This window comes from Cydia strobilella, chromosome 26 (assembly GCF_947568885.1).
Source record: "Cydia strobilella chromosome 26, ilCydStro3.1, whole genome shotgun sequence".
In the NCBI taxonomy this organism is placed as follows: Eukaryota; Metazoa; Arthropoda; class Insecta; order Lepidoptera; family Tortricidae; genus Cydia; species Cydia strobilella.
The window spans coordinates 7,214,711-7,228,211 of NC_086066.1; the positions used below are offsets into that span (position 1 = coordinate 7,214,711).

Sequence of the window (13,501 nt, forward strand, 5' to 3'; positions counted from 1 at the left end):
CGTAGACTAAAATGACATTTCATGTGGTACTAAGAAATGTCATGTCTTACACATGAAACGTAATTTTAGTCTACGGAATAAAAAAACAGACGCTAGGTATCTGTTTTAATGTGTACTTACTTATTGTATAGTAAATAGTAGGAATTTTGCAATTAGATAATACTTAGTTTATAGGTTCCCTAGTTTAAGTAATACAAACAAGATATGGATTTTTAAAGTGAAATAAATCATTTTTATTTTATTTATTTGTGCGCGGATCGCACGTGCGTTTTGAGCGCGGTGGCCTGCGCGAACGCCGCAGTGCAGTGCGCACACGCGAACGGCCGCTCGCCCGTGTGAGTGCGGATATGGTTGTCCAGGATGCGACGAGTCTGCGATTCAAGGAAAAGTTACATGAAAAAACGTGTATTTGACATAGTTAGGTAGGATATTATAAGAATTATCGCAAATATAACGGACTTTAGAGTCAAATGGCTCTATACTGATTTAAACTAACACGATTTTCACTCATAATTTTAAAACTAGCACGGGACTGAATCGCGTACCACCACCACCACCCAACCTCTGTCTGCCTGTGACCACGAACGTAACGTCACGTTCGAAACGTCAGGCCATAAGGCCTAAGGTTTTATTTTTTTAGTTAACGTCTTTGGCGATGAAAGGGTGTAAGCGGCTGGCATACGTACGTTGAAGCCCTTTCCGCAGTAATTGCACATGTGGTTCTTAGGTTTGGGTGCCTTCTCGTGATAATACTTCAAGTGGTACCGCAGCCGGAACCCGTTCAAAAATCTCTGGAAAAACACGACAGTTTAAAAGTGAACTGAAAAGCTAAATTATGACGTCACATAGCCCATGTCGGGATGACGTAAGGATTCTAAATGACACGTCATCATCATACCATGGTCATACCTCTAAATCGGTTAAGGTATTTAGAAGTTACTAGCGCCCCGGCTTCGTATCAGGGTGTTGCGGATGCGGATTTTTAAAGGATCACATCCGCGGATGCGGATGTCGAGATTAGGCACATAAAAACGTCAAATATAACGGCTACTACACTACACTATACCACTTTACCTTACTTTTGTGACTACAACACTAGTAATTTTTATTTAAAAAAAACCGGCCAAGTGCGAATCGGACTCGCGTTCCAAGGGTTCCGTACATTACAGAATTTAAACAATGTATTTTTTATGTGAAACGTGAATGAAATGTCTTTAAAAAACCCGTACGGGTCGGATCAAAAACTAAGTAATTAAGTCCGACTCACGCTTGACTGCAATTTCTAATAAGTTTTCCGGTAATCTATAGGTATAGATCTATTTTGTGTAATTTTTTAAATATTTTAGTCCCAGTAGTTTCGGAGATAAAGGGGGGAATGGTCATTTTTTGCCTATTTTCGTGAATAACTTCTAAATTGTTTATCCTAAATTATAAAAAAAAATATTTTTGAGATTCTCACAATGATCTCTTTCATAATATTCTCATTTACCCCCCAAAAGTGGCCCCCATGTTTAAAATTCATTTGTTTAAGTTACATGTCCGTCTTTGGGTTACAAACATACATATGTATACCAAATTTCAACTTAATTGGTCCAGTAGTTTCGGAGAAAATAGGCTGTGACAGACAGACGCACGAGTGATCCTATAAGGGTTCCGTTTTTTCCTTTTGAGGTACGGAACCCTAAAAACGAAACAGTATTTGAAATATAGGTGCCCCACCAATCGCATTACTATACTAAAGTCCAAATAAAACGAACTTTTCACTTCTTGTCGCTGTCCGCCGTCATAGGCTAAAGTGCTCGATCGACGAATCACAAAAACGAAATGAGATTCCTATTGGCTAATGACGAAATTACCTAGCACTTACGCCGCCGCTAAGACGATCCTGTACCTACCTGTTCCACATCCGCATCCGCATTAAGCTCCGCATCGATTTCATGCAGATGCGGATGTTGAAAATAATGCGGAAGCTCCGCGGTTGCGGATGCGGATGCGAATGTTCGCAACATCCCTGCTTTGTATGGGTTACACAAAACTTTAGCAATACACCTAAACGTTCCTCAAGAATCACTCTATTGATAGGTCAAGGCTTGTCCAGTCGGGGACAATCTGATTAAATTGTCCAACCAAATCAGGCCGTGCGGAAGCAAACCCCAATTTGGCTCGCCGAATTCGACCGCCGATTATGACCGGGTGCGGACGCAAGAATACCAATTTGTGATGTTAGCGTTTGGGGGTTTTTTTTTTTAATTTAGAGCGCAAATTGGTGAGTGGCCAAATTGGCGTCTGCGTCCGCATCACCTGATTTGATCGGACAATTTAATCAGATTGAAAATGAAAATATTTTATTACATTAATAAAATGTTATATTACTGTTTTACTACATAGTGTACAGACTAACATAGATATAGGTAGCATATTATATTTTTTGTACTAACACTATGTGGGTTCTGTTCTGTGCCTGAAATAAATATTTTCAATTTCAATTACAAGGTAGTAGGTTGGGACTTCCTATTAAGTATATTATACCTGTATCAGGAAGCCCCGCTCCTCCGTAGCAACAAGTTGTAGTTTAACAAAAGCAGAAAGAAAACTTAAGCTAATACAATTTTATCTGCATAAAATGTGTGTGTGTGTATGTGTGAGTGCAGGTGGTGAGGTGATGCACTTATCGGCACTTCTTATATATAGGTACTGTAAAGCATAGAACTATGTATCGTACTTTTCTTATACAATAGGTATTTTGAGAAAAATTGTCCCAGTCTGGAGGTATACAGCTCACAAAGCCACTAGTTTATTTATTTGTTACTGTAGTAAACGTACTTCAGATATAACGCGCGGCTGCGCCTGCGTTCGATTAGTCAAGAATTAGCTGTCACACAGTCCCTACGTGTGTTTGACTCAGTCCTGCCGGTTTACCGTTATAACACTTACCCTGTCGCAGACCGGACAGACGAACTTGCTCTCCTTGAGGTGTTCCAGGTTATAGTGGTTGGTCATGTAGCAACGCTTGCTGTACGTCTTGTCGCACGAGGGGCACGGCACTCTGGAAACATATTATTCTATGGCTAAGGCCCAATTTAATTTCCGACCGCGAAGTCGTCACTTATTAGCTGTGCCTAAAACACGCATCAGTCCCACGGCAAATCAAATCACCACTAGTCCGCGCTCTTCAATATATTAACGCGCTCCTCACATCAGCACCGGAATGTGATGTATTTGCAAGTAGTTGGATGGATCTGTGTAAAGAGTGCATGAAGTTCTGTGAGAGGATGGATAAACGTGAATCTTCTGTTTTGTATTAGTTTTTCATTTTTGCATTTGTACCTACTGTTTGTCCTCTACTTAAGACCATATAATGTACCTAGTCTGTATGATACTGTCTGTTTTAAATTTCACAGTGTGTTAGTTCGCTGTAATGCTGTATATATTTTTTACATCAATAAATAAATAAAATAAAATTATAACTACATTAAATACTAGGAAAATCAGAAAAGGCTCATACTACACGTCATAATCATCTTCCTCGCGTTGTCCCGGCATCTGCCACGGCTCATGGGAGCCTGGGGTCTGCTTGGCAACTAATCCCAAGAATTGGCGTAGGTATTTACGAATACGACAGCCATCTGATCTTCCAACCCAGAGGGTAGTAAACTAGGCCTAATTGGGATTAGATTAGTCCGGTTTCCTCGCGATGTTTTCCTTTACCGAAAAGCGACTGGTAAAATATCATTTATTTATAATCTATCAAATGTAATATGTCAAATAATATTTCGCACATAAATTCCGAAAAACTCATTGGTACGAGCCGGGGTTTGAACCCGTGACCTCCGGATTGCAAGTCGCACGCCCTAACCACAAGGCCACCAGCCCATACTACACGTCGATACAAATCTGCAACCATATCCCCAGTTTTAGGTTCAGGCACAGATTATATAATACTATACTAGTTCAGGTTTCCGAATATGTATTCCCAATTCGGAATTCTAATCAGGAAAACGTGCGTCTGCGGTCAGCCTTACCTGGGTTCAGTGCGGTGCTTACCTGGCCTGGGTTTAGTGCGGTGCTTACCTGGGTTTAGTGCGGTGCTTACCTGGGTTTAGTGCGGTGCTTACCTGGGTTTAGTGCGGTGCTTACCTGGGTTTAGTGCGGTGCTTACCTGGGTTTAGTGCGGTGCTTACCTGGGTTTAGTGCGGTGCTCACCTGGGTTCAGTGCGGTGCTTACCTGGGTTTAGTGCGATGTTTCGAGCTCCGTTTCACGTGTTCGTTGTACAGCAAACTGTAACAATATGTAGGTATATAAAATTATCAATTACACTAATACATAGGCTAAAATGTAGGTATTAATACACTGTTGCGTTCTTCCGAAATATATTTTGTTCAGATAGCGACACTATAACGATCATTGACAAATATATTTTTAGAATTTAGAAATAAATCAGAGACAATGATCAGATCTCATAATCATTCACTATAATCAACATTACACAGCATCTAATGACAAGAAACCCTTAGTTTTTAGTAATTCAGCAAAAACTGAAATATAGTCTGTAAAGTCATTTTCGTCAGTAGAAAAAAGCGGCAAATTACAAAATATAGGCGCGATGAGTTATCGTCAAATAGAAAATATGATTTTTTCTACTGACAAAGTTGTTTGACCGGCTATATAGCCGAATTTTTTTTTCGCTTGCAAAATATAGTTTGACATTTCTCCAAGAGTCCAATAACATATCAAAAATGCAGCTTTAGGTACATCTTTTTTTTTATATATTTGCCAGGTTAAAGTATCTCATGAACTGCAGGTGCTGAGCTGAGGCCCATGTCGCAGGGCTGCGTACGTCGTGCGTGTGAACCTACTGTACCGTACTGTATGCACCTGTTCGTGAACTGCAGGTCGCACTCCACGCAGTAGTTCCGCTCGCTGGTGTCGACGATGTGTTTGCGTCTGTTGTGGATGGTCAGCGCGTGAAACGAGCTGAAGGCAATGTCGCAGGGCTTGCAGCGGAAATCCGTGTGACGGATTCTGGAATATACGATGAGATAAGAGAAGTATGAATAAGAATAAGAATATTTGAAATAAAACTATGAAAACGGATTATATCGCGTATATTGAATTTATAATACATCCCGACGTTTCGAACCCTTTACAGCGTTCGTGGTCAACGGGTGACACACCATATTATGTACACCAGTACGGACTGGAAGTTGCAACCAAAATCCGGCGACATGAAGACCTTGGGAATAAGCTCGCGCGCGCTCGTTGCGCTCTGTATTTCTTGAAGAGGTGTCGAGATGAAGATCTTATTCCTACATGCGTGAAGATAGCTCCGAAGAAGGACATTATCGGCAGTGAACGCATACTTCGCCGGGCGAGTGAAAGATTACTGTGCAAAACCAGAAGACAATATTAATAAGAATATTTATTTAAAAGAAAAAAACCTTATTAACATTAGTCAATATCCTGTGGTCCCACACTAGGCTATGCCTGTCACGTGGTAGCCGGATTCGTAATATCAATAATATACAGGAAAAGGTTTAGTAAAAAAACCGGCCAAGTGCGAGTCGGACTCGCGCACCGAGGGCTCCGTACTTTTTAGTATTTGTTGTCATAGCGGCAACAGAAATACGTCATCTGTGAAAATGTCAACTGTCTAGCTATCGCGGGTTCATGAGATACAGCCTGGTGGCAGACAGACGTACAGAGGAGTCTTAGTAATAGGGTCCCGTTTTTACCCTTTGGGTACGGAACCCTAAAAACTAGGTAACATTAATAAGAGAGAAGTAATAATTAAAGAAATTAAGTAATTTAAAGAAAGAAAAAGTTTGTCTGTGTGTGTGTGTGGGTGTGTGTGTAAGAAGAAGACATGTTTCGCCGACCCGAAGTAAATAGAATAAGGGCAAGCGAATGATAATGATGATGACGAGATGAGAGGGAAGATGGATGGGAGGTGGTATTTGATTTTAGAGACACTGTCTATAGAATAAGATCATTTATGTATCTTCCATTTTTTACAAATAAATAATTTCATTTCATTTCATTTTAATAATTTTGATCGACTAACTGATAGGTGCAGGAATTTGTACTGGTATCTTAAACTATGTGAGTAATATAAAGGGCCCTCCACACTCGCGTTCGCGGCTTCGCGCCGCAATTCGCGCATGAGTGTGGAGGGACCTTAAGGCAGGTAAACAAGCTGAAAGGCCTTTTGAGATAAATAATAACTAGTGTGAAAGAGCCCTTGAAGCCTACAGAATGAATGATTGAATTCTGAATTTTTAAATATTGAAATTTTTTATTAGTGTAATTTTTAAAAGTGACTTGCTTTTTGAGTTTAAGCAAATTAGCCTCATGCATGAAGTTTATATTTGAAAGAAATATTTTTTATTCGGATGTTTGTTACCGTTATATCATGTTACAAATGCATTTCCGTTTATAAATTATCATTTAATTGCTTAAAATAATAAATAAAAAGTACAAAAATTTGCCCGCGAAAAGCTGGTGAGCGAAACGCGCGAAACGTCACGTGACGTCACGCGTTCGACAGATTAGTTCATGTCATTAGTAGCAAACGTCAGTTGGACCGTCCAACGTGTGACGTAATCACGCTTTGTCGAATTCGCGCCAACAATTATGAGCGTTTCAGCCGCTAATAAAATAATGTGAAGGTTTACAAAAGTATTTTTATTTTTTCCGGTGTTCTAACGAAATAAATTATAAATTATGATTACAAAAATTAAAAAAAAAACATGCATCGAGGAGTCAAATTACGGGTGACTTTAAGAACACTGATTTAAACTTTCAAGATAATACTAATTATTATTCACAACGACGGGACTTCATCGCGTAAAATAAGTTTTAAATTTACCTCCGACGTTTCGAGGACGGCGTTGTCCCCGTGGTCTCAAAGAAGACTGGCTAAAGTTGACATCAACATCTTCTAGCCGCGCGAGTTTTTCGAACTACCCGCACTTGGTCTTGTATATTAACTTGAACGTCGGAGGTAAATTTAAAACTTATTTTACGCGATTAAGTCCCGTCGTTGTGAATAATAATGACTTTAAGAAATTAATTTATTGTAGGACTTACAGTATGTGGTGTGAGAGCCTGCTCTTGGTGGTGCAGTGCATACCGCAGTGGTCGCACTGCGGGTGGCCGTGCATGTCGCGGTAGTGCGAGAAGAAATCGCGGGGTTTGTTGCAACTATAAAAAAGTAATAATTAAAAAAATCTAGAGATCCTCCTAAACACCTAGAGGTGTGCAGGTCGTTAGCTTAAGCTGGAGACGCCGGTTCGTATCCGGTCTCCGCCACTGGAGATGTTTTGTCACTTTTTTCAGTAGGTATATAAAATAAAATAAATAAATATTACGGGACATCTTACACAGATCAACCTAGCCCCAAACTAAGCCAAGCTTGTAACTATGGGTGCTAGGCGACGATATACAGATAAATACATACTTATATAGATAAATACATACTTATATACATAGAAAACACCCATAATTCAGGAACAAATATTTGTGTTCATCACACAACCGGGATTTGAACCCAGGACCATCGGCTTCACAGGCCACTACCCACTAGGCCAGACCGGTCGTCAAATGACATCTATTTTCAATTTATATTGGTTTATCTAACCTAACCTAACAAAGGTCCCACCCATCTTATTCAAAAACTAGTGTATAAGATTTATTATTATATGTTACAATTTTATGGGCCATATGGTCTGAAATAAACGTTTTTATAGATACTCACTCGAACCTCGCCCCGCACTTGCACTCCATCTGCCTGCCGTGCGGGCCGTGCGCGAAGTGCACGTGCAGCTGGTTCCTTGCGGGAAACTGTTGGCTGCACATCTTGCAGTAGTTACATGCACACGACACTCACTCGAACCTCGCCCCGCACTTCTTGCACTCCATCTGCCTGCCGTGCGGGCCGTGCGCGAAGTGCACGTACAACTGACTCCTTGCGGGAAACTGTTGGCTGCACATCTTGCAGTAGTTACATGCACACTATACTCACTCGAACCTCGCCCCGCACTTCTTGCACTCCATCTGCCTGCCGTGCGGGCCGTGCGCGAAGTGCACGTACAACTGACTCCTTGCGGGAAACTGTTGGCTGCACATCTTGCAGTAGTTACATGCACACTATACTCACTCGAACCTCGCCCCGCACTTCTTGCACTCCATCTGCCTGCCGTGCGGGCCGTGCGCAAAGTGCACGTACAACTGGCTCCTTGCGCGAAACTGTAGACCGCACATCTTGCACGAATACTGCTGGAAGTGCTCGTTTATGTGACGCTTCATCAAGCGGCGATCCTTAAAGCGGCAAGCGCATATGTCACATTCAAACTTGTTTTTCTGAAAATAGATTTATTGAAATTGAAAATGAAATCATTTATTGCATATCACACAGCAGGTACAGCATATGCAAGGGTGACAGAGATGTTAGATAAAGAAATTTTCATGTTTCACGATAGACCCTCAGATTGTGGTAGTGGCGCCCTGGCGCCCCCTACGCAGAGTTTCGCGTAATATTTTCTTTCCCGAATGAAGGTTGAGGGAGACGATGGCTGAGATACGCGTCATACTCGTGAACGGGTGCTGTTTGTGGAGACCGGTCTGTTTAAGTTTACACGGGCTTCATTTTACCTATGTAACTTTACTTTTGAGTGGCATTAACGTGAGGCACTTCATTCGGTTCTTGTCTGTTTGTCTGATTTAATATCTTGTCTTTTTATTAATTATATAACAATTCAAGTCTTGGAGACCCTTTACATCTCTGGATAATTTGATGATCTTTTTTATTATTATATACATTTTATCTCTGATACCTAGAGACTTTTACATCTCTAAACAATGTTAATACTTCTGTTGTTTGCATATTTTTTTATTAGCTTTTTTTGTGTAATTTGACATTTATATTTATGTAATTGTTTTTTTTTTTTGCAATTTTAGGTTAATTTTATTGTTTGTAAAAATTGACATGTAAAAGTGCCCCTGTGGCCTATTTGCTAAATAAATGTTTGATGTTCCCTATTCAGCCATGTCCGTGAAGGCCATGACGGAGGGCTCCGTCAGGTGTCGGACCGATTATATTTGTTTGTGTGTGTATGTGTAGGCATAATGCTTGTTGTAGTGTGCGTGACCGCTAAAGACGGCGCCCGGGTCACATTGTCCGATCCGATGTCGGATCGGACAATGTGAAAACGCTCTTACAAGTGTTTTATCGTTACCTGAGCGTGTAACAGGGTAAGATGGCGGTTGTAGAATTTCTGCTGTGCGAATCCGGCGTAACACAGTTGACACTGAAAGTTTTTGGTACTTGTGTGTTTCTTTCGCTTCTCGAGCCAGTGCAACACGGTCTCATGGTCTATCTTGACCTGAAATATAAAAATATTGGGTTACCCTCATCTGGCAGAATATTATTTGTTAGAAATACATTTCGCATAACACGTATCACATAAAACTGTTAGTCGAATGATACTTTCGCATAAATATATATTTGCCATAATAGTCATTTCGCATAATATTCATTTGGCAGAATTTTCTAAGTGGGTTAGGTTAGGGTTTTCTGCCAAATAATATTATGCGAAGAGAAATTCTGCAAAGTAATGTTATGCGAAAAGCAGTATGCCAAAAGTATTCTGCCAAACGATATTTCTACCAAGTAACATTATGCAATACAAAAATATGTCAAAAAACTTTCTGCAACACGATAGGGAACCAAAAATATTACAATGAGGACCGCGTTTAATTTCGCCGCTAGGGGCGCTAGTGTAGATGGAGGTCTTTCAAAACGTCAAATGCATAGAAGTTTTGGGGGTTTCAAGCTTTTTTATCGGGAATTTTCATAATTGTGGTAAATCTTTGTCCATCTTTGATTAATCATGGTAACAATAGATGCTCAGTAAATGTTAGTGGTTTAAAAAAAGTGCAAACTCAAATATATGCAAAATTAAACATGTTGAAAAAATGGCACATGTAGACGTTAAAATACTTTTGTGTATATTAGAACGTATTGACTTTATAAAAATAAGCATAGAAGAATTTTGAGATCTGTTTTTGTGGACCTACATCTACAGTGGCGCCAACTGGTGAGCACAAAAACGATAGCCCTCATTATATAAGAATATCATCATCAGTCTTCTTTTAATATCAGCAGGCAATCAAACTACATTGACAAAACATATTTAGGCCTTTTTTTATATATTTAATAAAAACAATACAAATCTACTATTAATTCTAAGAATGGGACAGTCTGACGGGTCTAAAGCACTCAAAGGGGTAGACTCTGGTTGGAGCAAAAAGCTTTGGAAACTTAGCAAACGGCAACTTCAAATAATAACGGGGGTGTTTAGTGGCCATTACGGGGTCAAGGGAATCCTGGCCAAGATGGGGCAGGCTGACAACACCGATTGTCGTATGTGTGGCGAAGAGGAAGAGACAATAGAACACCTTATGTGTGAATGTCACGCCCTCGCCAGACAAAGAATGAAGGACTTTGGAACAGGCTATCTGGAACCAAAGGAATTCAAAACGCTACCCATAAGGTCCATCATCCGGCATATGGAGATGGTGGGGAAAGCTCTTGAGTAGCGGACGGATCTTTCCTAGGGGGTAACTGCACAAAAGATCCCTATGGGTCGAAGTGTATCCGCAAGGGCCCCCAAAATTATAAGATAAGTTAAGATACTATTAATTTACTATTTCATGCAAAATAACACAAAAAAGATTTTCCCGACCAGCGTTTAAAAAACATAGTGTGCAGCAGTAACGGTTTACGGTTCAATTTGTACTGGTTAATGGTTAATTGCAATTAACGTTCGGCCAACACTGGTGTGCAGTAACAGCCCAAAAAGACCGAAGCCCATGCTAGGGCTAGATACAAATCTTATGACATATTCAGAATGCGATCGGTATATTTTGAAGTTGTACACTGTTTTTCTCCTATTAGAACACTTTCTGAGTAGAAGTAATATAAAAATTCCCAAATCTGAGAAAAGTGTGTACAACATTAAAAAAATTACCCATTTTCCTCTACTTACTACATCATAATACTTCCTCTTATCCGGAATATCGTCCAAAATAATAGTTCTATATTTCTGCTTCAGTTCACCCCGTTTCTTCCTTGGATGTTCCACCTTTATCTTTGGATTCTTTTCCAGCAAATCAATAGGAACTGATACTTCTTCTAATTCTGTTATCTCTTCATTATCATCATCTTCAAACCCATCACTTTCATTTTTAAGTTCCTCTTTGATTGCATCCAATTTTATATCATAAATATCATTTTTTTTTATTTCAATTTGATTATATAATTCACTACGCTCCTGTTTTACAACAGGCACTTCTATTTCGGTTGCTGGAGTTATATTATTTTTTTCATCTTCATATATTATTACGTGATAATCATCAATTTTCTTAGATGCAGTTAGGTTTGACAGGGAGTGCTGTGGCTGTGAACGTGAAGAAAAAATATCGTTTAAGTATCCCTTTCTTTATACTATGTCGGTGGCAAACAAGCATACGGCCCGCCTGATGTTAAGCAGTCGCCGTAGCCTATGTACCCTTGCAACTCCAGAGGAGCTACATGCGCGTTGCGGACCCTAACACTCCGCACCCTCGTTGTGAGCTCTGGCAACCTTACTCACTGGCAGGAACACAACACTATGAGTAGGGTCTAGTGTTATTTGGCTGCTTGTCTAGTGTTATCTGTGTGTTTTACCCTCACTCCAGATAAGAGATCTTAAGTTACAAAAACACTAACATTTGGGGAACTTTTAATGCTTAGGTAACATGGAATGGGCCTAGAAATAATATGAAACTAAGTATCACATAGGTACAAATGGATTCTCTAAAATACAACAATTTTAAAATCTTGCTGCCATTTATTACTATTTAAGAGCATTTAAAGTTTTAATAACAAAACTTCCGTTAGACACAGACATATTAAACATATTAATAACCGACTTAAAATAGACTTCTATAGAGTCGAGCGTTTTCGACTTAAAATACGTGAGTTACCCGTTATTAAGATGTTTAATAAGCATTTAAAGTTACATAGTAAGTCATTTTATTTTGGTCCGACAAAAAACTATACCGTAGCAATATCATAAATCAAGTTATATTTTATTAAAAATAATGTAGAAGTGGACTGAGCATCCATAAAAGCGCTGGTTGCCTAGCGGTAAGGGCGTGCGACTTGCAATCCAATGAGTTTCTCGAAACTTATGTACGAAAAATCATTTAATATTTACCAGTCGCTTTCCGGTGAAGGAAAACATCGTGAGGAAACCGGACTAATCCCAATAAGGCCTAGTTTTCCCTCTGGATTGGGAGGTCAGATGGCAGTCGCTTTCGTCAAAACTAGTGCCCACGTCAATTCCTGGGATTAGTTGCCAAGCGGACCCCAGGCTACCATGAGCCGTGGCAAAATTCCGGGACAACGCGAGGAAGATGATTGAATGAGCATCCATAGTTGGTACCCAAGAACTGAATGAAGGGTTTACCTACACAAAGAAGAATAAATCAAAATGACAGTTTTTGGCAAACTTGTATTATGTAATGTTACACTCACCAAAAATTTATTGCTTAAAAGTTTCTGGGCTTGTGTTATCTTCATACGGAATGTCTGGATGTTTTTCAAGATCTGGTGGCATTCCCAACACATCATTAACTTCTTGCTCTGAAAAGGTAGATAATGACTTATGAAATACATATCTCGGATCCCAGTCTAAAATTATTTTGTACAGGCACGACAACAGTGTGTGTAGAGTACGAATAAACTAATATAAATCTTACAGGAATATTTTTTGGGGTCGAGTATTGATTTTTTTACGTAATTTAGGGTTCCGTACCCAAAGGGTAAATACGGGACCCTATTACTAAGACTCCTCTGTCCGTCTGTCTGTCACCAGGCTGTATCTCATCAACCGTGATAGCTAGACAGTTGAAATTTCCACAGATGATGTATTTCTGTTGCCACTATAACAACAAATACTAAAAAGTACGGAACCCTCGGTGGGCGAGTCCGACTCGCACTTGTTCTGGTTTTTTAAATAGCAGTGGATGATAACTTACTGTATGGTTTGATTTCTTCAACAGCAGTCGATTGTATAGTTTTGCGTGCTCCTCAATTATATATAATCGTCTTCCAACAGAAAGACACCCATGACAACACTTTTTTGATGCCATTGTTAACTATTTAAATAATTACAATAATATTTGATGAAGTCGAATCTACACTGTTGGCTCTCTGATAACCAAATAGCTGTCAAATGTGAATCCAAGATGGCAGCCAAATGGCAGCGCAGAACACGTTTGCGTTTGAGGCATTGTTTAAACCGTTGTAATGATTTAGTAGGCGAAAGTTTATCTGTGGACTTGATGGTTTTTGACATTGACAGTCTGACAGATGGCGAAAATATCAAAATATAGAAAAATCAGAAGATACTATTGTTTTTGAGTTGGTTTTGTTTGCTGATATTTTATTAAAATGAG

General features: G+C 39.6%; 1 protein-coding gene across 1 annotated transcript; it reads right to left on the minus strand.

Moving 5' to 3' along the window:
- Positions 1 to 207: 207 nt before the first annotated feature.
- Positions 208 to 13,289, minus strand: LOC134752996 (zinc finger protein 26-like). The gene is made up of 13 exons (XM_063688756.1): positions 13,082 to 13,289; positions 12,579 to 12,686; positions 11,047 to 11,457; positions 9,235 to 9,381; positions 8,157 to 8,359; positions 8,033 to 8,099; positions 7,887 to 7,990; positions 7,088 to 7,201; positions 4,877 to 5,023; positions 4,226 to 4,279; positions 2,935 to 3,046; positions 687 to 791; positions 208 to 371 (listed from the first exon to the last, which is right to left on the minus strand). The coding sequence occupies exons 1-13, from the start codon at positions 13,193 to 13,195 to the stop codon at positions 243 to 245; spliced, it is 1,815 nt and encodes a 604-aa protein (XP_063544826.1). The 5' UTR covers positions 13,196 to 13,289; the 3' UTR covers positions 208 to 242.
- Between the last annotated feature and the right edge of the window lie 212 nt (positions 13,290 to 13,501).

What these genes read in the sequence shown, in the direction of transcription:
- LOC134752996 (XM_063688756.1), bottom strand. Translation starts at nt 13,195, where the DNA reads ATGGCATCAAAAAAGTGTTGTCATGGGTGTCTTTCTGTTGGAAGACGA. An exon ending in TTTTAAGCAATAAATTTTTG is followed by an intron (nt 11,458 to 12,578) that starts GTGAGTGTAACA and finishes TCACGTTCACAG; the next exon opens with CCACAGCACTCCCTGTCAAA. An exon ending in TTACCCTGTTACACGCTCAG is followed by an intron (nt 8,360 to 9,234) that starts GTAACGATAAAA and finishes ATCTATTTTCAG; the next exon opens with AAAAACAAGTTTGAATGTGA.